The sequence below is a fragment of the Sebastes fasciatus genome, chromosome 6 (assembly GCF_043250625.1).
Source record: "Sebastes fasciatus isolate fSebFas1 chromosome 6, fSebFas1.pri, whole genome shotgun sequence".
Classification (NCBI taxonomy): domain Eukaryota; kingdom Metazoa; phylum Chordata; class Actinopteri; order Perciformes; family Sebastidae; genus Sebastes; species Sebastes fasciatus.
This window is the reverse complement of record NC_133800.1, coordinates 2,980,245-3,002,145: the sequence shown is the minus strand read 5'-3', so window position 1 is coordinate 3,002,145 and position 21,901 is coordinate 2,980,245. Positions and strand designations below refer to the sequence as shown.

Sequence of the window (21,901 nt, the reverse complement as noted above, 5' to 3'; positions counted from 1 at the left end):
GCACGATGAACTGCAAGATAAAATTGCCTCGTTTTCTTCCACTACTGCCTTTTTTGGTAAACAGATACGTTGGTGGACATTCTGGCATTCATCAAACTAAAGTTTTCTTTCATTAAAAACATTATCAGAGGTGTGGGGAAAAGTTACAGCAGTGGTACTCGTTCAACGCTGGTTTAGGACATCATTGTAATGAATATTGGTCTTTGAAAAACAATATGAACTTTCTTTCTCTAATATTTATTTAATGTACGGGCCTCCGCAGAGAGAAACGTTATCGTCTCCAACCAAAACTCCGGTGTCTCCCCTGTTCCCTCCGGCCGCGGTCGGGAGGCTGAGGCAGGAAAAGCCAACACTAGGATCAGCATTGATTCATGGAGAGACCTTCGTCTGGTCAGCTAACATTACTGCCAAGCAGCTGAAATATAGAGTGATATTGTGCTTTTAGCTGACGTGTGTCGTCTCACTGTTTTGAGCGATGCTCGTTCATGTCTATGTAGAGCGAGCACAAGCGCGAGCAACAGGACGCTGACTTTCGTTGACTTAACGGCCACAGGTGTCGCTGTTAACAAGACATTTCTGATTCTTACAAACAGTCCATTTAAAGTGTTTATTCACCCAAATGTTTTTGAATAAGTCACCACACACTGCCAACAGGGACGATTTCTTTGGTGGGATGTAGTTCCAAATAAAATAATGGAAAGTGTGTTTTATGGAGAAACCAGGACATTGTTTCTGGAAAGACACACTAGTTTTGAGTTTTTTTCGACTGCGCTGCACAGCGGTGCAATGTTTAGCACCCGGCTTGGGGCCCTTCTGTGTGGAGTTAGCATGTTCTCCCCGTGTTAGCATGGGTTTTCTCCGGTTCTCCGGTTTCCTCCCACAGTCCAAAGACATGCAGGTTAGGTTCATTGTTACCCCCACCAAGGCCGAGGTTTTCACCGGCGTTGGTTTAGTGGTTTGTCCGTTTGGAGGGTTACTTCAAAAATCCGTGATGGTTTTGAATGACATTTTTTGGAGGGGTGGGGTGTGGCACAATGAACAATCCATTCGATTTTGGTGGTGATCCGGATCATGGTCTGGCTTCGGAATTTTTTTTTAATAACTCCGCTCAGCCTGTGCATTAACACCACAGGCTTTAATACCGGGATCAGACTACACAATATTTTTGTCTTTGACGATGGTCACCATGTCAGATCTAACGATCACAGCGCCATAAACTCTAGCAGTGTCTCAGTCGGGTGACTGGCAAGACTACACGTATGACCACGACCAATCACGGCACGTCGTATTCATGGATGTATTAAAAGAACGGTCGTATTCCACGATAATGCGCGAGTTCAGACGTCATCGGGGAGGCGGTTGAAGCAACTGTCAATCATGGCGACAGAAGCGGTGTGTGTGATGCTGACGGTCTGGTGTTGCGAAAAAAGAAAAAGAAAAGAAATGAAAGAAACAGTTGTGGATGCGCTCCTGGGTGGCACAGAGAGGACGGTACGGGCTGTCCATACTTCAGTCAGTTTGGTTGTCCAGCAGCGAAGTCGGCATTCCTCCTCCTTTTCGCCATGTTTGTTTATTACCAAGTGACCTGACTGCGACTGCACACTGGAGAGAGCACCTGATTGGTCAACGCAAAGGAACATGTCGTTGGAGATGTCGCACTAGGCGTGTCAAGACGAAAAATTCTGACAGGCTAAACTTTTCCTCTGGGTGTCGTGTACTATGACACACTACACGAGATAAGAGGATCGATTTTCGCACATGACACTCATTTATCATTCCCGATCCCCACGACGGCCGTGTCGGGCTATAATCGGGTTGATATCGTGTAGACTGAACCGGGCATAAGACGTGCGCTGTGTAACTGATGATGCGTTCATGACGCTGATCTCAACAGAAACAAAAATACATGTGGTTGATGGCGCAAGCTGCACGGAGAAGGGTGGGGGCAATCATACTCGGGCAGGTTGGCGGAGGTCTAGTTGACTCTAAATGTCCCGTAGGTGTGAATGTGAGTGTGAATGATTGTCTGTCTTTATGTGTCAGCCCTGTGATAGTCTGGAGACCTGTCCAGGGTGTAGCCCGCCTTCGCCCAATGTCAGCTGGGATCCCCCCCCTCTCCCCCTCAGTTGCACTCACGTCATTCTTCATAGGTTTGTCACTACTGAATTAAACTAAACAGGCAGAACATGTTTGCTTCCTTGAAATCGAACTCTCAAGTAAATGAGAGCTTCTCCCGGGATTTTGAGGTATCTTGTAAATTCAGAAAATCAGTCGATATTCCTTTTTCATGAAAACTTTTCTCAGAATTACCGGGATAATTATCTCGGTAAATTCTGAAAAACAGGGCAAAAATTGTTTCTCATTTTTATTTGTGACTTTCAATTTATGGAGATTATTTGTTGAAATATGGGATTTCATTTTAAGTTATGTCAACAAGGGTTTCCCGCCCCAAGCACCTACAGTAGTTCCAGTTTTTTTCAATAACTTTGGCTCATTTTTTAAACAGTCTTAACATTCTCTTAACTGTAAGTGCAACCTTCAAAACTGTTTCATTGGCCATTAAAAGGGAGTAATTCACCCAAACACTTCATTGATGCTTCAAAACCTTGTGTTGTGTCAGTAAGTTGGCCGATGACTCCAACATGAAGAGTTGTTTTGTCATCGTGTGAGCCACACTGGTCAAAGTGTTTAGATGTTTTTTCACCATTATAGTCAACACTGGAAATGTTTTTATATACAAATCTCTGTTTTTTTCTACTTTTTGTTGACACTGACTGCTTACTGTTCTATACCAGAATATCAGTTTTGTCTAGCTCAGGGGTCAGCAACCTTTACTAACAAAAGAGCCATTTTAGGCAAAAAAAAACAAAAACATCTTAGCATTGTGATGAGGGTAACACAGTTTATAGTATATAGTATATAAGTCTAATGCAGTGCAGGGCCAAAGTGTTAGGGGAGGGTTAGGGCCACACTGAGGGAAAAAAGTAGTAATATTACGAGAATTAAGTCGTAATATTACGAGAATAAAGTCATAACTTTATGAGAAAAAAGGTAATAATATTACGAGAATAAAGTCATAACCTTACGAGAAAAAAGTTGTAATATTACAAGAATAAAGTCATAACTTTACAAGAAAAAAGTCGTAATATTATGAGAATAAAGTCATAACTTTATGAGAAAAAAGTCATAACATTACGAGAATAAAGTCATAACTTTACAAGAAACAAATTAATAATATTACGAGAATAAAGTCATAACTTTACAAGAAAAAAGTCATAATATTACGAGAATAAAGTCATAACCTTACGAGAAAAAAGTTGTAATATTACAAGAATAAAGTAATAACTTTACGAGAAAAAAAGTCGTAATATTACGAGAATAAAGTCATAACTTTACGAGAAAAAAGTTGTAATATTACAAGAATAAAGTTATAACTTTACGAGAAAAAAAGTCGTAATATTACGATAATAAAGTCATAACTTTATGAGAAAAAAGTCATAATATTACGAGAATAAAGTCATAACTTTACGAGAAAAAAAGTCGTAATTTTACAAGAATAAAGTCATAACTTTACGAGAAAAAAAGTCAATATTACGAGATTGAAGTCAGAACTTTATGAGAAAAAAATCATAATATTACGAGAATAAAGTCATAACTTTACGAGAAAAAAAGTCGTAATATTACGAGAATAAAGTCATAACTTTACGAGAAAAAAAGTCGTAATATTACGAGAATAAAGTCATAACTTTATGAGAAAAAAGTCATAACATTACGAGAATGAAGTCATAACTTTACAAGAAACAAATTAATAATATTACGGGAATAAAGTCATAACTTTACAAGAAAAAAGTCATAATTTTACAAGAATAAAGTCATAACTTTACGAGAAAAAAAGTCGTAATTTTACAAGAATAAAGTCATAACTTTACGAGAAAAAAAGTCAATATTACGAGATTAAAGTCAGAACTTTATGAGAAAAAAGTCATAGTATTACGAGAATGAAGTCATAACTTTACGAGAAAAAATTAAATAACACGTAAAATTACTACTTTATAATATTATGACTTTATTCTCATAATATTAAGACTTTTTTCTCGTAAACCTATGACTTTATTCTCATAATATTATGACTTTATTCTCATAATATTATGACTTTATTCTTGAACGGCAGGCTGCTGACCCCTGGTCTAGCTGAATGCTGTTGTGTATCTCAATGAGCTTTTTAGATTCCCATTTCAACAGAGGTAAATGTTTACTGAAAGTCAATAGGCCTACTGTAGTGCACAGAAAAAGTATATGTACATTTGTATATATACAGTACATTTATGTGTGTAGCAATGTGTTAAATGTACTGTAAATAGAAAATTCACCTTTGATCTTTCATGTAAAGTTACTCTATATACAGTGAACAGAAAATTTGCCACAAAATGACATCCATGCCTCCTCACAGTACGTAACACCATGCCATAGATATTTATGGAATATACATGCATGTCTGACAGATTTTGATAATTGAGTGGATCATTTTGCATGTGACGGCTCAAACCACGAAGGAATGTTTAGAAGTTGTGAAGAGGACGACAGTTTCACTGAGAATCAACTCATCAGTTTTGATTAACAAGACGTGTGCATGTGGTTATTGTGCTGACTCTTTTGCACATGTGCAATTTGCTTGAATGAATGAGAAATTCTAATCTGTTGGAAACAACAAACTCATTTTTCAGAGATTTGAACTTATAGTTTTGAAAAAAACAATTCTCATTCAAGAATTGAGCCGAAGCAAATGTGAAAAACTGTAAAATCTGGACTTTCTTGTTAACCAGTCTGTCATTATTTTACCATTTCAGTCTCTAGCTAATCTAGTATACCCCTGCTGGTCATAGTCATACATTAAACAAATATTAGAGAAAGAAAGTTCATATTGTTTTTCAAAGACCAATATTCATTACAATGATGTCCTAAACCTGCGTTGAACGAGTACCACTGCTGTAACTTTTCCCCACACCACTGTTAATGTTTTTAATGAAAGAAAACTTTAGTTTGATGAATGCCAGAATGTTCACCAACGTATCTGTTTACCAAAAAAGGCAGTAGTGGAAGAAAACGAGGCAATTTTATCTTGCAGTTCATCGTGCAGTTTTGGGCAAAAACAATATAATTTTTTTTGCATAAAACAAATTGTGGCTGTATAATATGCTCCTCAGCAACAATCCAGGTTACAGTACTTGCTGGTGTGATCGTTGTGGAGCGTCTGTGTCGATGTCCTTTATTTTCTGCATGACTATTTCCATGTATTACAGATATAAACTATATGTGTGGTTCTAGAAAGAAACAATAATGAGATACTTTTCTTTGTATTGATGTTTTTGCTTAAATGTTATAAAGTGATTTAAAAACAAGCCAAATCAAATTCCTATCTGACCTAATTACAAGCTCTCATTCTAATCCTGAAAGTTTTTGGAAGTCTGTTAATTCACCCAAAATGGGTAATAAAATAAAAATCAATCTCTGAATTAAAAAAATCTATTTAGAGTTTAATAATGTGCTGGTTATAGCCTTGAATCCAATTAAAATGTTCAAAAAAGAAAAAATCTATCACAAGAAGGTGGCTAAATCCAGTGCCACCTACATTGGATGATTGGTGTGGAATAATCCTTGAAATATTTAAAATGGAAAAGTTGACTTACTCTTTGAGGATCCAAAAGGGCACATTTTACCAGATTTGGAATAAATGGATCAAATTTATAACCCCAATAAGAGCAGACTTTGTATGACTCCACTGACTTCTGTTTCTCTTTTCTTCCTTTCCTCTTCTTGCTGAGAAGACTAAGAATGCAATGTAAGCTCCCTTGGTTCTAATGTATATAGTTATGTCTTTAATAGAGTGTGAGATATATGAGGCATATGTAAGAAAGCTAAATGTTACTGCTGATAGTTTGATGGAGAAGTATGCATGGGCATGTAGGCTGTATACGCGTGAGTATGAAACTGAATATCGATGTGTAGATGTGTAGATGTGTTAAATCTGGACTCGTGGAACAGATTACACGACCACGTACTTCAGAAAGTGAGGTTGGAGGACCCACAGTTCTCCAGAAGACTGAGTTGACTCACAAGAACTGGCATCCGCATGCCTCATTTTCTGCATATGCATATAAACTGTACAAGTACATTAAAACAGGAAAAGAGTTTAGTATAACTATCTGTAAAGTTTAGTATATACTGTGATAACACCTTTTCAAATAAAAAAAAATAAAAAAAATGTTCAAAAAAGAAAGTGTTGTTTTCCAAATACAGATATACATTACATTGGTCTGTATCCTAAACCAACATTGAACGAGTACCACTGCTGTAACTTTTCCCCACACAACTGTTAATGTTTTTGATGAAAGAAAACTAGTTTGATGAATGCTAGAATGTCCACTAATGTATTTGTTTACCAAAAAGGCAGTAGTGGAGAAAAAGGACGCAATTTTATCTTGATAAAAAAATAATGAAAGCGATAAAACTGCAATCCAAATATTTAATTTTCATAGGCTACACAAAAAAATTAAGAAAAGGACAGAGAAATAAGAGGATCCTTAGCTGAGTGGTATAGGCAACCACTAGGCTTACAGAAATGGTTTAGCCCTAGTGCTCAGCAGCCAATAGGAACTTATGACACCCACCCATTCAAACTTGTCAAATGGCCAAATGACTCAGCAGAATCATGTGAAATTGATGTCTGATATCACGCGTTGTCAACTTGTTAAAAGAGGTGTGAAAACTCAGGGAGTCATCATAACACATTTTGTTAGAAAAAGTGACTAGAGCAGCACTGAGAGCATGACGCAGATCAAAATAGGCAAACAAGCAATTTACGAGTAACTTCAATTGAATAACATTAGATATTACACAAAATGTATTTAATGGTGTTGCTGTATCCAATCCAATAGGTGCTGTCCCAATCTGGGAGGTCCCAGATCATATTCCGCCAGGATTTGGCAACAAATTAAGCCCATTCACTGAGTGGTGTGTTGGGGGGGACTGGAGTAATTTTGCAAACGTATTATTACTGTTTATTCAAATGAATGATCTGTATACTTCTGCCAATGACTGGAATGATATTGACTCTTTAGGTAATCGCCGTGTGTCACATGAGTATGAAGTCAAAGTTATAACTCTGCATCAAACTTAAATTGAAATCTTTCCAGTCGTAGTATACTGCAGTATTGTCAGTTTTGTAACATGTAACCTTTCTCTAGGTGGGGAATAGATGCCTGGGTTTAGTATTTAAGGTATCAATATCTGTGGTTCTTTAAGGTATCTTAGACCCAAGATCTTACAATTCGGTTCTGTTACAGATTTACTTGGTTCTCAGGTTCACTAAGTTCACTACTGATAAGGAGATTGGCAGTAGCAGACTCTACCTAAGAGCAATAAAAACAAAAATCACCCAATCACTGGCTTAGAAAAATGAATACTGTAGGAAAATCTATTTACACACATAGGCAGTTCTAAGAAAAAAGGGAAGTGAATCAGAGAAATGACACTAAACAGAAGACCTTTATAGGTTTTTCTTAGAACTGCTAAAACTGAAACACTAGACATTGGCATACAGATGTTAACAACTTAAAGGTTACATTTTATTTAGGCTAAAAGCACAATATCACTCTATCTTTCAGCTGCTTGGCAGTAATGTTAGCTGACCAGACGAAGGTCTCTCCATGAATAGATAACGTTTATCTGCGGAGCCCCGTTACTTCACAAGACACGGGAAACCTCTGTGTTCGCGCATGCACGTGAGAGTGGAGCGAAAGAGCGAGAACGAGCACGGTGTGTGAGTGAAGGCAGGCAAGCAGAGGAGCAGAGTACAGCAGAGACTCCGGTCCTGGAGACCAAAGCTACGGTCTCCCCCGCGTCCTCCGACCGCGGCCAACACTGTTTAACAGACGGGCTTCACTAGATACAACCAAGAGGTTTTGGTGCTTCCGTGTAGTTTGTGTTGGAGTCTTGTCTGAACAGCGTAGCCACATGTGAGCGCGCATGGGACACCGACCCGCAACGATTTATACGTGTAAGTAGTTACAAACAGTCCCTTTAAGAAAAGTGCTATACAAATAAGGTTATTATTCTTATTATTAATTTCATTAGCTTTTTCCATTTTAGCTTCGCTCTGCTTAACCAAATAGTTTCAGTTGCGTAAACTTAACCGAACCCTAACCATGGAATAGATGGTTAAACAAGTACTCAGTTTGAAGCACACCAAGATCCTGAGCAGACAATCACATGAAGAAAACAATGTCTTTCTTAATGTTTTTTCATGAGCAGATATTTCAGGTGATAAATAATAAATAACCCTCATAGTTTGCAGTATCACTAGCTTGTTGTAAAGATATGCTTACCTCTGTGGTTTCAACAAATGGAACATGCATTTATGGTTACACAAGTTACCACTTCCGCATTTTCGCATAGCGTACAGCGAACTCAACCAACTGTGTGAGATTTATTTCTGTGGTGTGAAGTTCCTCACTGTTTACCAAAATTGCACGGCTGACAGAGACCCATGTATTCCTGCGTGCAATTGTCACTGTATGGTATTTCACATTTGCATGTGGTAACCCAGCAGCATATAAACAGTCCCAGTCACACACAAAAAAAAAAGCATGAAGATGTTAGCTGTTAACCCAGCTCTCCAGGTCCTGATAGACTTTATTGTCTGGTAAACTGGGGTACTGAACACAGATTTGACACAGCCTTTCTCTCCAGTCAGTGTAGGTTTTTATTCTGTGAGTGTGGTGCCACTGGAAGTACTTTTCATAGGCCTGTCTGTCTGCAGCTACATGCTTCATATAGGCAGCCAGATCTGCTGTGCTCTTGAAATCAGCCACATGGATAAAGGAACCAGGTGGAGCCAGGGCCTCGTAGGTCGCCCTGCTGGGCCCGAGAACTACTGGCACGGCCCCTGCTTGGAAAGCGTTCCTCCAGAGTTTCTCACTAATGTAGTCCTTTGCCTCAGAGTTCTCAAACGACAGGTAAAAAATACACTTTGCAATTGTGGGCAGCAGCTTCTTCGCTGACAGGGGTTTCCTGTTCCACTTGCCGTACACCTCTATGGGGATTTGATTCTTTAGACTTTGATAAACACCAGCCCGAACCTGGTGAGGCTTGTATTTGCTCACCATCCAGCTGACAAGGCAGGAGCGATTTGAAGCAGCCGGGAAGCCTAGCTTATCACCTCCCACCATGGTCTTTCCATAGGGGATGAATATGTCGGCATCACGTCTGTAGCTCATCGTCCAGTTGAAGAGGCCGGCGAACTGTGTGAGGTTTCCATTGTTGACAGGAGGCTCCATGGACAGCCACACCCAGTGCTGGGAGGCTGGGCGATCCAGGTGCAGAGGGAGCGAGGACAGACCTCCTCTCAGCTCGTGGTGGTGGAAGACAACCACATCAGCAGTGGAGAAGGCGGAGGTGTTAGCGGTGAGGAAACAGCGGCTGATGTTGTACATCTCGAGGCATTTGTCTCCTTTGAGCCTGTAAGAGCGCCCGAATGGCCAGTGCCACAGCAGGATGCAGATGTTTCTCTGAGGAACAGCAGGAGGATATTTCTCCGGACCGAGCTTCTGGTCCAAGAAGCTGTGATAAAGCAGCTGTGAGAGGGAGATGAGGAAGAGGAGGAGGAGGAGGAGGAGGAAGGCCCTGGATCCAGATGTTGTCATGGCTGCTGGGTGTATTCCAGGTCAAAAGGGCACAGATCACTGGTATGGAACTCTAAGGAAGGAAGTAAGGGGTAGATCAGAGGTATTATTACTCTTTCATATGTTCTCGTGAGTACAGGGACTGCAAAGGAAAGGTGTCGACAACAAAAACATCTCCTGCAGACATTTCCTTCTGTTTTAACTCCCCAAATTATTCTTTTCTTCTTCTGACAACATTTGTCAATTTTGTTACAGGTTAATTAAAAGTGAGCTTGCATCAAAGATGGAACAAACATAAATATAAAACACTTTATTTAAGAAAAGTGCAGTCATCATTAGGTTTAACAGTACGATAACGATAACAGTGATCGTGTTAAATAATCGTAATCTTTTTTGTCATAATCGAGCAGCCCAGACTAGGCACGGGAAGTGCATTGTTATCATACTGTGATGTGTTGGTGTTTTTGTTCCGGTGCTCTGCACAGAGCGGACACCCGTCCACCCGCCCATCCGCTCTTTGAAGCCCTGTACGTTGCTGTTGCCGGGCAAAGGCAGCGATGACGACGGTACAGAGGTCCGCCGGTAGACAATAACCTTAAGGGCTGTCAGTCGATTCAAATATTTAATCGTGATTAATCCCATGATTGTCCATAGTTAATCGCAATTGATTGCAAATTAATCTCACATTTTTTCCTGTTCAACATATACCTTAAAGGGAGATTTGTAAAAGTTTGTATTACTCTTGTCAACATGGAAGTTGGCAAATATGCTTTCTTTATGCAAATGTGTGTATATATTTATTATTGTAAATCAATTAACAACACAAAACAATGACATATATTGATCCAGAAACCCTCACAGGTACTGCATTTAGCATTAAACAATATGCTGAAATCATAAAATGGCAAACTGCAGCCCAACAGGCAACAACAGCTGTCAGTGTGTCAGTGTGCTGACTTGACTATGACTTGCCCCAAACTGCATGTGATTATCATAAAGTGGGCATGTCTGTAAAGGGGAGACTCGTGGGTACCCATAGAACCCATTTACATTCACTGATCTGGAGGTCAGAGGTCAAGGGACCCCTTTGAAAATGGTCATGCCAGTTTTTCCTAAATTTAGTGTAAGTTTGGAGCGTTATTTAACCTCCTTTGAGGACAAGCTAGTATGACATGGTTGGTGCCAATGGATTAGGTTTTATAATTTCATGTAATGCCAGTATCTATGATCTCTTTTATGCTTTAAACTGAAATTCAATATCACTCAGAAATTTGTGGCGTTAAAACAAATTTGCGTTAACGCGTTATTATCGCTGTAACTATGTCAGCCCTAATTTTTTCTAATATGGTTAAATCCTTGAAAAAAAGATTGTCAATAAATGACAGAAAAAATGAGTACAACTCTGGCAGAACATCTGATGAAATCTACACTGCTGTCTGTGTCTTCCTCTCCGTGTTCTTTGTTTTCAAAAAGAAAGGAAGTTCTGCTTCTGCAGGATGATTGTTCTTTTTTAGGATTTCGTCACACAAGCATTGCACACTTGTAACTGCTCAAAAAATGAATGGTAAAGGTTTAAACTTTAGCTTACTTGTGTGGGTTTGATGATAAGGCATCTTGTAAAATGCAACTGGCGGAAAGAGGAAAGTTGGCACACCCTGATAGCTGGGTACACCACAAACTCAACATCAATTTAAGAATAGAACATTTGAAACAGAAAAGAAAGAAAAGAAAAAAGAAATTCAGAATTGGAAAATTTAAAAAGATCTGGTTTTTACACAGTTTCCATCACCCTGATGACACATACAGTAGCATTCTGTACACTATCTGTATTGAATTGAATCAAATCTGTAGTAAAAACTTAGATACCAGCAGGTGGATTTGAATGAAGTAAAATTGTAAAGTTGTTGGCACGTACCTGGCGACATGGCATCAGGCTGTCTGCTGCCCGTACATCTACTCACACACATCCTATATAAAGGAAATCCTGCCCCCTCAAAATTTTGACTCATCTCTTGCTCAACACACACACACACACACACACACGCACACAGCTTCTCGGTAGCAGGGTGTGACGGTTCAATTGAGTACGAGCTCAATCAGTGTGGTCAGCAGAAAGATAGGAGCAGAAACAGAAAGGAAAAACAGTCATTCCTCACGCAGTCGTTTCAAATGAATTACTTTTTATGTTGTTGTTTTTTTTCATACAAACTGAACTATGAATTAATATCTTTAAGATTCCCTTCAGCCTCTTGGTGGGTCCATTGAGTTTGACTCTGTTTAATCTCTTGTTTAGCTGGGTTAGGGTTAGAGGGTGGTAAAAAAGCGTGCCCATCCCCACAGACACCTGCCACCCTTCCACCCCCGTAGCACACTCATTTATTTACTCGTTAAACTGCTCATGCATCCGCTCTTTGCAGAATTAGCACAGCCAGCAGCGAGTGGCAGTCAAAAACATTAACATTTCGATTTTTGAACCACAAGCTGGTCTTACTCTTCCTGTTCATGCAGCTCTGCAGAGGAAATGGGCACATATCTCCTGCCGGCACCAACCACATCATAACCGTTTCAACGTGTTGTTTCACCCTCGGCCTCCCAGTTCACGTTTGGTTTTTAATGCAGAACCTCTCTATAACCTCTCTCTCACACTTTTCTGCTTGATTTACCCTATGATGCACTGCTCTAACTCACAGTTTTAATTTGATTTGTTTTGTATGTTTCTGAACTAATAAGGTTTGGTTACTAACTCTGATCTATACTGTCATAACCCGGCTCCTAGTCCATGACAAATATGGGAACGGACACAGTGGATGACTGTAAATTAAATACATTTATTGTAATAAAGTTAACAACTAAAGAAATAACTTCTAATGTAGAGCGTGTCCACAGTGTGAATGTGTGAGCATAATTAAGTGTAAGAGAAACAAAAGTCAAACAAAGGCAAAAGTGTGAAGACACCGGATGGGATGAGTCCAAGTGAGAGAGTCGAGCAATGCCAGGAGCTTTTATCACATGGGAGCGTGAGGCCCAGGTGCTCCAAACCTGGCTGGCTGCCACAACTGCGTTCCTCTGGTACCTTCAAGGACACATGGGAAAACACAGTAACTCGTACACCACACCTGTGTATCTGGACCATCACAATACAACGCTTTTGTCCAAAGCGACGTACATCTGAGAATTCGTACAACACAAGCGAGGAACTAGATAGGAGGGAACAACGTGAGTAAGAGCCAACAACAGCTTCAAGTCTGATCGGACTCAGGTGCCGACAGGCCGTGCACAGAGGCAGTGCACAGGGTGGATAGAAGCAGATTTTTCTTTTTTCTTTTTTTTCTTCTCATCGTCATCATTAACATTATCAACAACGCCATCAATGTCATCATCATAATGAATATCCTAATCAACATCAGCAACATCCTCAATATCATCAATATCACAATTTTCAACATCATCAATAGCATCAATATCATTAGGTGCGGAGGTGTTCATGAAAGAGCTGCAGGTCTTTAGCTTTTTCTTAAAGGTCCCCTATCGTGCTCATTTTCAGGTTCATACTTGTATTTTGTGTTTCTACTAGAACATGTTTATATGCTGTAATGTTCAAAAAACACTTTATTTTCCTCATACTGTCGGCCTGAATAGGCCTGTATTTACCCTCTGTCTGAAACGCTCCGATTTAGCGCATTTTGACGGAATTGCAACAGAATTGCATTGCTAGACAACAGCTTGGATCCATGTGTACTTCCTGTTAGCTGATGTTATTCACATACACTGCAACCAGGAATAAACAGTAATTAACGAATCAAGGCCCTGACAGTAGAGTATATAAGGTAAAGGTACACCTCCGATTTCCATCACATCAACAACTAATGGTTGTGGGGATAGAGAGGGAGAGAGAGAAATAAATTAAAAAAGAGAAAACTTTAGACGCATTGTCAGGCTACATGAAGACTGCTATAGCGTGCGCCCTAGGGCAGTGGCATCAGCTGCAACATGGCATGCTTCAGCAGGAGAGATGCCGTTCCCAGCGCTGGAGAGCAAGGATGCGTCATGCCATCCAGCATGAGGTAGGCCTATTTATGGCTGCTTCTTTGAAATGTAGTTGTAAAAGAGGGCACTCATTTGATTGGCATTAAAGATGACCAACCACAAGTAGCAATAAGGTAATGCACATACTGACACATACTATTAGGATATCAGACCTGCAACATGTTTGTCCAAAAGGGTAGAAAGTTGTGTTTTTAATGTTGACAAAACATTTTATTGTGCAGAGTTTGCTGTTTTAAGGGTAAAACATATGCACACTTTAACAGCTTTTATTTTATTCTATTCTGTAGGCGGAAGATCCACCAGCGGCTATCTACGAGTGCCTGAACAACACTGTTCCCCTGTTACAAATGTATTTTGATGGGGAGCATGACCTACTTAATGATTACCGGCTCAGCCGTGAGTCCTTGGAGGCCTTGATGCTCCGTCTGGGACCTGAGAGGAGACAGGCCTGGGGACACCACATCACTGTACTGGTAACCATGAACTGGCTGGCACACGGTTTGTCATACAGTGTGGTGTCCCGGGCCTTTCAAGTTCCAGTTTCTGCTGTACACAGGCTGGTCCACAAGGGAGTTAGGGAGATTGCAGCTGCTGGGCTATTATTGTGGCTGCTTCCCTCTCTGGATCTTGTTGGGTCTCTAAACTATGGTGTACGGTCTAAGACCTGCTCTATATATAAAGCGTCTTGAGATAACTTCTGTTGTGATTTGACGCTATACAAAAATAAATTGAATTGAATTGAATTGAATTGAATTGAATTGAATTGAATTGCTGCTCTCTGGCTCACAGTCATCACACTGCCTGCTGCTCCAGAGCTGGAGGAGATTGGTCTGCGATTCCAGCAGCTGGCCAACAGCTCCGTGTTTTCCACCTGTGTGGGTGCCATTGACGGGTGCCACATACGGGTGAAGACACCTCCCGTACCCAGTGGCCAGGACTACATGAACCGTAAGCTCTTCCCATCCATACAGCTGCAGGCTGTATGTGATGGGAAGGGCCGGTTTCTCCACACATTTGTAGGATACCCTGGGTCCGTTCATGACACCTGTGTCCTGAAAAACAGCGGCATTCATAAAGAGGCTCTGTATCCTCCCCCAGGGTATTTCATTGTGGGGGATGGTGGCTACCCCTGCATAGTCCAGCCCATGACCATCATCACCCCGTATCGGGAGCCACTGCAAGGGAGGGTACAGGGCCGCTTTAGCCACCACCACGCCAAAGTCCGCAACATAATAGAGCGGGCCTTTGGCATGATGAAGGTACGATGGAGGTGCCTGCTGTTCAAGGCCTTGGAGGTGGATCACACCTTTGTCCCTGCAGTCATCACTGCTTGTTGTGTGCTCCACAACATCTGTCTGACTGCAGGAGACATCATCGAACTCACCGAAAACGTTGAGGAGATTGGAAGGTCTCCCCCCCGTCCAGTCAGGGGGGAACAAAGTGGACATGGCCGGCGAGACAGACTGGCATACCAAATCTCGGCTCCTCATCATACCCCCAAGGAGTTAAATGACCACGACTATTTGTAAGAATCTGTTCATTTATGGTCAGTTATTATTTTTCTTATGTTTTCGCCAGAAAATTACAGTTATGAGCACTGGCCACATGCATAACTGCACTTTTTTTTCTCATTCATGTAGGCCTAACTTCCCATTTTCCATGCTCTAGTTTATTTAGAGCCCTTACTTCCTGTTACAATCTCAAAAGAGCTTGACAGACCACAGGTATTTATTACAATTTGTAGGCCTATGGGATGTTTCACATCAGTTCATTTGATAAGAAGTTTTATGTTCAGTGTTGCTATTGAGTCATGTTCAGTGCAATATTATTATTGGTCTATTACTATTGACTATTTTGACTGATCCACATATTTTTTAACATTTGTTTTTATATTTTCTTATTTCACTAATGTGAGTGTGAACAACTGTACAGTAACTTGACCCAATTTCTCCTTGGTGATCAAATTTGATTTTGATGCTGACATTGCATTACTTTATGCAGGCTACAGGTTTTGCTTATGGGCTGAATGTGCACTTCTCAATGTGCTGATGATCAGTTTCAGTATGACCAGTGATGTCCTTGTGAATTTAGATTGCAAAAGTGACATGTTTAAAAACCTTGGCTTCTTTGTCACGTCACAGCTTTCTATTTAATAAAGATCTCCTTGTTATCTCTACAAACTGGATTGTCTTGATTTGAATTCCAAAAAAGGATACATGCTTGATTTGCCTGCAACATGCTTATTTTAATTTTAAAAAGTATATTTGCAGTATAAATTGGTGTCTGCGATGACATTGCCAGAAAAATAGTTTTTCTCCATTGTTTACACACAAAACAACTGAAACTATGCAAACACATCTGTAAAGTTGAAACCCATGTACATAGAAAAAAAGTATTCTATTCTGCTTCTAAGCAAACAAAAACACACCAGACTGCTAAACTGTAAACCCAAATCCATTGTCTTCCCTCAAATAAAAATTCCAAGAACCAAAAACACTGATCTTTCTTATTGATAAACTTTTCAAAGAGGTCTAGAAATGGTTTAGAATTGTCCTGCATTGCCAGATATTGCCTCTCGAATCTCTCCTCCTCCTTCTCTGCATCCTCCTCTAGAAACTCCAGCACAGACTTTTTATTTTTTTTTACGGGGGGTGGGGGGACCGGCAGAGGTGGAGGGCTCAACATCCTCCACATGGCTGTCTGAGCCTGACTCAGTGGCCTCGTCATTCTCCACTGTGTCCTGGATCTGGGCAGCCTCAGTGGATGCTGAGCCACTACCAGAGGCCACAGCATCCACACATGCAGAGTCCATCAGGGTGGGAGGATCTACAGCTGGCCTCCCACTGATGGCCTCATGCATGGCCGAAAAATATGGCCATGTGGCTGCTGTGGCCTCTCCCCTGTCGGTCCCTGTCGCAGTAGCGGCGCATTCCTACAGAAACACAAGCAAGAGTGAAAGTTATCCAATAGTATACTGACCGGACATAAAAATGGGATTCACAGACAAACATGAATGCAAGAAAACATGTCACACATCACTGAGCATTTAGCCTACAAATACAATTTAAACCACACCTTGTACTTCCGCTTTAGATTATCCCACTTATTTGCCACTTGTGTGGGGGTTACTGTGGAAAGGCCCATCATCTGAAGAATTTCCCTGAGTGATACAAGATATGTTACTGGTTAACTTATGTGTCAACAAGTAGTTAGGTCCACAGCCACAGGTGTCAGCTCACATTTAAATAACAATTGTTATAGCAAGTTCAGGAGAAATCATTAAAATACCAATACATAAAGGCAATATAGATCATATCTTAATTAAAAAAAAAGCTCTGTCAACATGATGACATGTAAAAAGCATCTTGAGGTTGCAATGAACATTAGTAGCATGTTGAAAGGAACAACAGTTACAGATCACAGTTAATGCACTACATAGAAATTCACTAACTCACTCCCAGGCCTTTTTGGCTGTGTGCCTCCTTCCTGTAAAAAGGGTGTCATTCTCTGCCCTCAGTCTGATGACAGTCAGAGTTTCATCATGGGTCCCTGTAAGAAATGACAAAGTAAGATTGATCTCAAATGTAGCCTACAGCCCCAATTGGAAGACTTGTCACAGGACTATTTTTGGAATGATATTTGCAGACTACATACTGGGCAATTAACTATTATATGACAACATGAAATACAGCAAATTAGTGCTGAATGCTCAAATGCTTTTGTTGATATAAGAATTGAATATTAACATCATATCAGGATTAGGCCTATAGCAGTTAAATTGGAGCCTAAATGTTCCATTAAAAAACATAGATAATAATACTACTATCAATGTGAAATGTCATTAAGGAATGTGTTTAGAACAACAATTTATGAGGTGCTACACAAACGGTGAAGGGCAGAAAGTTTCATCATCTTAAACAACTACAATCTATAATAACACACTTACATTTGTGAAGTGCTCCCGCCATGGTTTGAGATTATTCCAGCTGTGTGTCACGTGCCTTTTATATGTCGCGGGTGCCGAAAACACTTCCGCAAAGGATACACCAGTGTATCCTCGCTCATAGCTCCTCAGACAAGCTTCCTCGCTCCTCGAGATGCATTTTAGGAAATGGGATGTCCTCCAAGATGGAGCGTTGAGATCGATTTCCGGATCACACCCAGAGAATCGAGGAGCGAGGAGATGAGGAGGCAAAAAATCGAGAAATGAGATGCAGCTTGTGTATATATGTCTATTGGCAGCTTCATCTGAATACAATGGCCGGCTCATCTGTCTAACCACTAAAATATTATGGAACACAAGTGCACTGAGCTGGGACCTGGGACTATATTTTTCTATTTTGGAGAGCTGTTATTTCCCTTGGCTGCTCTGCGGTTATTTCCTCTTGGTGCGCCGCAGTTAATCCAGCGGCGTACTGCAACATTGGTGCCAAGAATGAGTGTTTCTCACACGGTCCGCTGCTTGCCTGCTCAGGGCAGGTTGACAGCTCAGTGCATGTGTTCCATCATATTTTGGTCACTTAATTTGGTGAAAACACAACCATATGATCTTTGGCTTTCATATTCTGTTTACCGATCAGGAGGGCACTCCATTTAATATTTGTCACTGTCCATTGACGGGTGGTTCTGAATTCAAGTTGCCGTGGCATATTATGATGGGCCTCCAAAACGTTCGTAGCCCCGGGGCCTCAAGTCATATTAAGGCGCCCTTGTGCATAGGGTTCACTGTAAAATGTCTTGGTCATGATCCAGCCAACGGTCAATAAGCTTCACTTTTGCTGGTTTGGGCTGAATCACTTGTTGCTCTGACAGTTCCAGATGAATTCTAAGGAGCTTGGAAGAACCAAGCAAGACTAATGGTACGTGTCCACAGGGGCGTTTTTTATCGCGAGGGGACGCGACGCTTCCCAACATAGGACGCTTGGTGTGCTGTCCATAGAAACAATGCACTCGGCTCCTGATTGGACGAACGCTTTCCTGCCGTTGGCTGCTGCTCCCAGCTTTCAAACCGGAACCAGTATGGAGGCTCGTTTGGAAACTTTCTTCTCTTATTTCACGTAAATAGTTCACTGAAATGTGTTTCTGAAAACATTTGAGGCGAGAAATAATCCATGCAGTTGCTGAATCTGTCTTTAATTTTGATCAACGACGTTTATTTTAAAAGATCCTCTGGAGTTTCGAGAGGCGGCGAGTCGCGTCGGACGCCCGTGATTTGCATAAAGTAGACTAGCCCTAGACTTTATGCAAATGGAGAGCGGGCGTCATGACGCCTAGTCTCTCGAATCGTGAGGCCACTCTACCAGAATGCATTGCGCGGCTGCTTACATAGACAATGAATGGGGGACGTGGAAAGCACGGAGGCTGTGGACATGTACCATCAGACTGGCTCTGTTCTTAGCCCTCTGCTCTTCACTCTGTACATATCACCTCTTAGCCAAATGCAGTCATTGAATACATTTTCACTGCTTGATGATAGTCAGCTGTATGTGCCTATAAAGGCAGAGGATCAGTCCCAAACCGTTGGATTAGAGGCCTGCTTCTCTGCTGTGAAAAACTGGATGTCAAGCAATTTCTTGCTTGCTTTTTTTCCAGCCATGGAATTGTGTTGGACCGAATTTATATGGAACTATTGAATCACATCTATAAAATAAATCAAAGAAACTACATGCTACGCGTTATCAGCCACGGTATGATCAGTCCCAAACCATTAGATTAGAGGCTGGATGTCAAACAATTTTGGACACGCAGAGGTTTGATTGGACATCAGAGCCGGGAGGTGGCTTGTCCGGACAAGTACCTCACATCCGTTATAACAACAACAGTTTCCTTATTTCCATTTGCTGTAATAACAATGTGTTATGGTCATTTATGTATTTTTTCACCACTTTTCTATTTACTGGGTCTTAATGAGGTTGATTTTGGATATAGTATCAATATATTTTTTCACATACAACATTGGAACTTGTGGGACTGCAAACAATGAGGAAATAAAGGTAATGTCAACCAAACACAATAGACTTAATGTCACAAATGCACTAGAGGGCAGCACAGGCTTTCATTCAGTCCACCTTGGGAGAGGGATTTGGTCGTTGGGTGTTGCTGTACTGCAGTTGTAGGCAAATAGCAGCCTGAGGGCCATATCTCCCCCACGATTTGTCATCATACAAGCCTCACGTAAATCCTGATATCCAACACATGAAGCGAGGCATGCAAACCGTGGGGAAAGTGCCCTAGTTCTGCACCAGGCTGTTTGGACAGTGCAGTGCTGAAATGAAGTCTGTACTGAGTACTGCACTGTACAGTGTACTGCCTCCTCACAGCAAGAGGGTCGCAGGTACAAACCCGGCTTGGGGCCCTTCTGTGTGGAGTTTGCATGTTCTCCCAATGTTAGCGTGGGTTTTCTCCGGGTTCCCCGGCTTCCTCCCACAGTCCAAAGACATATAAACATCTAAACTATGTGTCAGCCCTGTGATAGTGTGGCGTACTGTCCAGGGTGTACGCCGCCTTCACCCAATGTTAGCTGGGATCAGCTATATCCCCCCCGCGACCCTGAGTAGGATAAGCGGTTACAGATAATGGATATAAATATATATATGTGTAGCTCAGTGGGATGAGTGTCTCATCCTTTAACCAAAAGGTTGGTGGATCAATCCCCGACTCCAGTCTGCATCAAAGCCTATGGAAAGGAGGCTGGGTCTAGGGCAGACATGGGTCTTGGGGTATGAGGTGTAACACATGCGCAGTGTAACTGCAGTTGTGTGTTGCGATTGGCTCAATTTCGGCGAGTGTAGGCAAGATTTTAAGTGTTATACCCCCCGAGATATGACGCATGTCCAGCCTCCTTTCGATAGGCCTTGGTCTGTATGTGGAAGTGAGACACTGAACCCAAAGTTGTTCCCTTCATAGCAGCCACTGCTCCTAAAATGCTTAGGATGGGTTAAATGCAGAGGTTAAATTTCATATAAATTTATATACATATATACATACATATGCCACAACTTAGTAATTATTTTTAATTGTTAGCTCAATTTACAGTCTTTCTTGATTGTTTGCACACGTTTTCATACCTCATATTCTCAGAACTACACACACATTGAAAAACTCACATACAAACACAAAACTCCACAAATCTCCTACAAAATCAAACTCTGCCTTCAAAACAATGTTATGTCTTCTCAAAAATAAATTTTTCATTCAAATGACACACGCACACACACACACACACACACACACACACACACACACACACACACACACACACACACACACACACACACATATACACCATGAAATGAATAGACATTTCTAAGAACCGATTGAACACTGATGTGCTCAATAGAAAACACTATGATGATGAGCGGAAACAAACTATAACTATAGGCCTTTTGCATTTTCAGTGTTACACTACACGCTCTATGTACAGGAGCTTGTTGTATGTTGCATAGCCTATTTTCATACTCAAATATAAATAACACAAATACAAAAATTTAATATGTTTTTATTCTGAAACACTGCATACATCTCAGAAAACACAGTTGATTTGGAAAGTGTAGAAACAATAGTCGCAACTCTCTCTTATGTTGGCATCCATTGCTCCAAATGAGAAGAGCTCACCCGTGACCCTTTTATTGATAAAGTTCTGATTGCTAATGGAACAATTGTGCAACATGTGTGGGGGGTTGAAGCTCAACGATCACCTTGGATTTACTCGTGTACATTTACTTGAGAAGGAAAAACTTCCACTCCATTGTAAAAAAGGATAAAACAAAAATCTTTATTCCACAGTTTTGTAGTATCTTCTTCCAGGAGTATTCAAAGCTAAGTTCTCCGAATAAGCAAACTGTACTACAGTAAGAAAACCGTGTGGCTCGGTCCTTAACTTGAGCCTCAACTGAACAAACCACTGTTTTACCTCAATGAGCTCAACAAGCCTATTTCTCTTAAAGTGACCGTAACCTACTTACCGGTCTAACAGAAAGCTTATATAGTGTTGCCTTTACAAAGTAACACATAAAGACATTACATCAAGATGAATTAAATCAAATGATCATTAAATGACTATTAACCCTTTAACATTTTAATTACTATGAATTAACTTATTCAATGAAATCACTTATTTATCTCACCTACAGACTGTGCTTATTTATTGAACCAAAACATGTATATGAAACTTG

General features: G+C 40.7%; 1 protein-coding gene across 2 annotated transcripts; it reads right to left on the bottom strand.

The window, feature by feature from the left end:
* Positions 1 to 7,608: 7,608 nt before the first annotated feature.
* LOC141768787 (alpha-(1,3)-fucosyltransferase 7) lies at positions 7,609 to 11,823 on the bottom strand. Of its 2 annotated transcripts, XM_074637157.1 has the most exons (3): positions 11,596 to 11,823; positions 11,269 to 11,342; positions 7,609 to 9,753 (listed from the first exon to the last, which is right to left on the bottom strand). In XM_074637157.1, the coding sequence occupies exon 3, from the start codon at positions 9,699 to 9,701 to the stop codon at positions 8,655 to 8,657; it is 1,047 nt and encodes a 348-aa protein (XP_074493258.1). In that variant the 5' UTR covers positions 9,702 to 9,753; positions 11,269 to 11,342; positions 11,596 to 11,823; the 3' UTR covers positions 7,609 to 8,654. The 2 variants fall into 2 exon arrangements, with proteins under 2 accessions (XP_074493258.1, XP_074493256.1); XM_074637155.1 differs by lacking the exon at positions 11,269 to 11,342 and having other exon boundaries at positions 11,596 to 11,822.
* Between the last annotated feature and the right edge of the window lie 10,078 nt (positions 11,824 to 21,901).

What these genes read in the sequence shown, in the direction of transcription:
- LOC141768787 (XM_074637157.1), bottom strand. Translation starts at nt 9,701, where the DNA reads ATGACAACATCTGGATCCAGGGCCTTCCTCCTCCTCCTCCTCCTCCTC.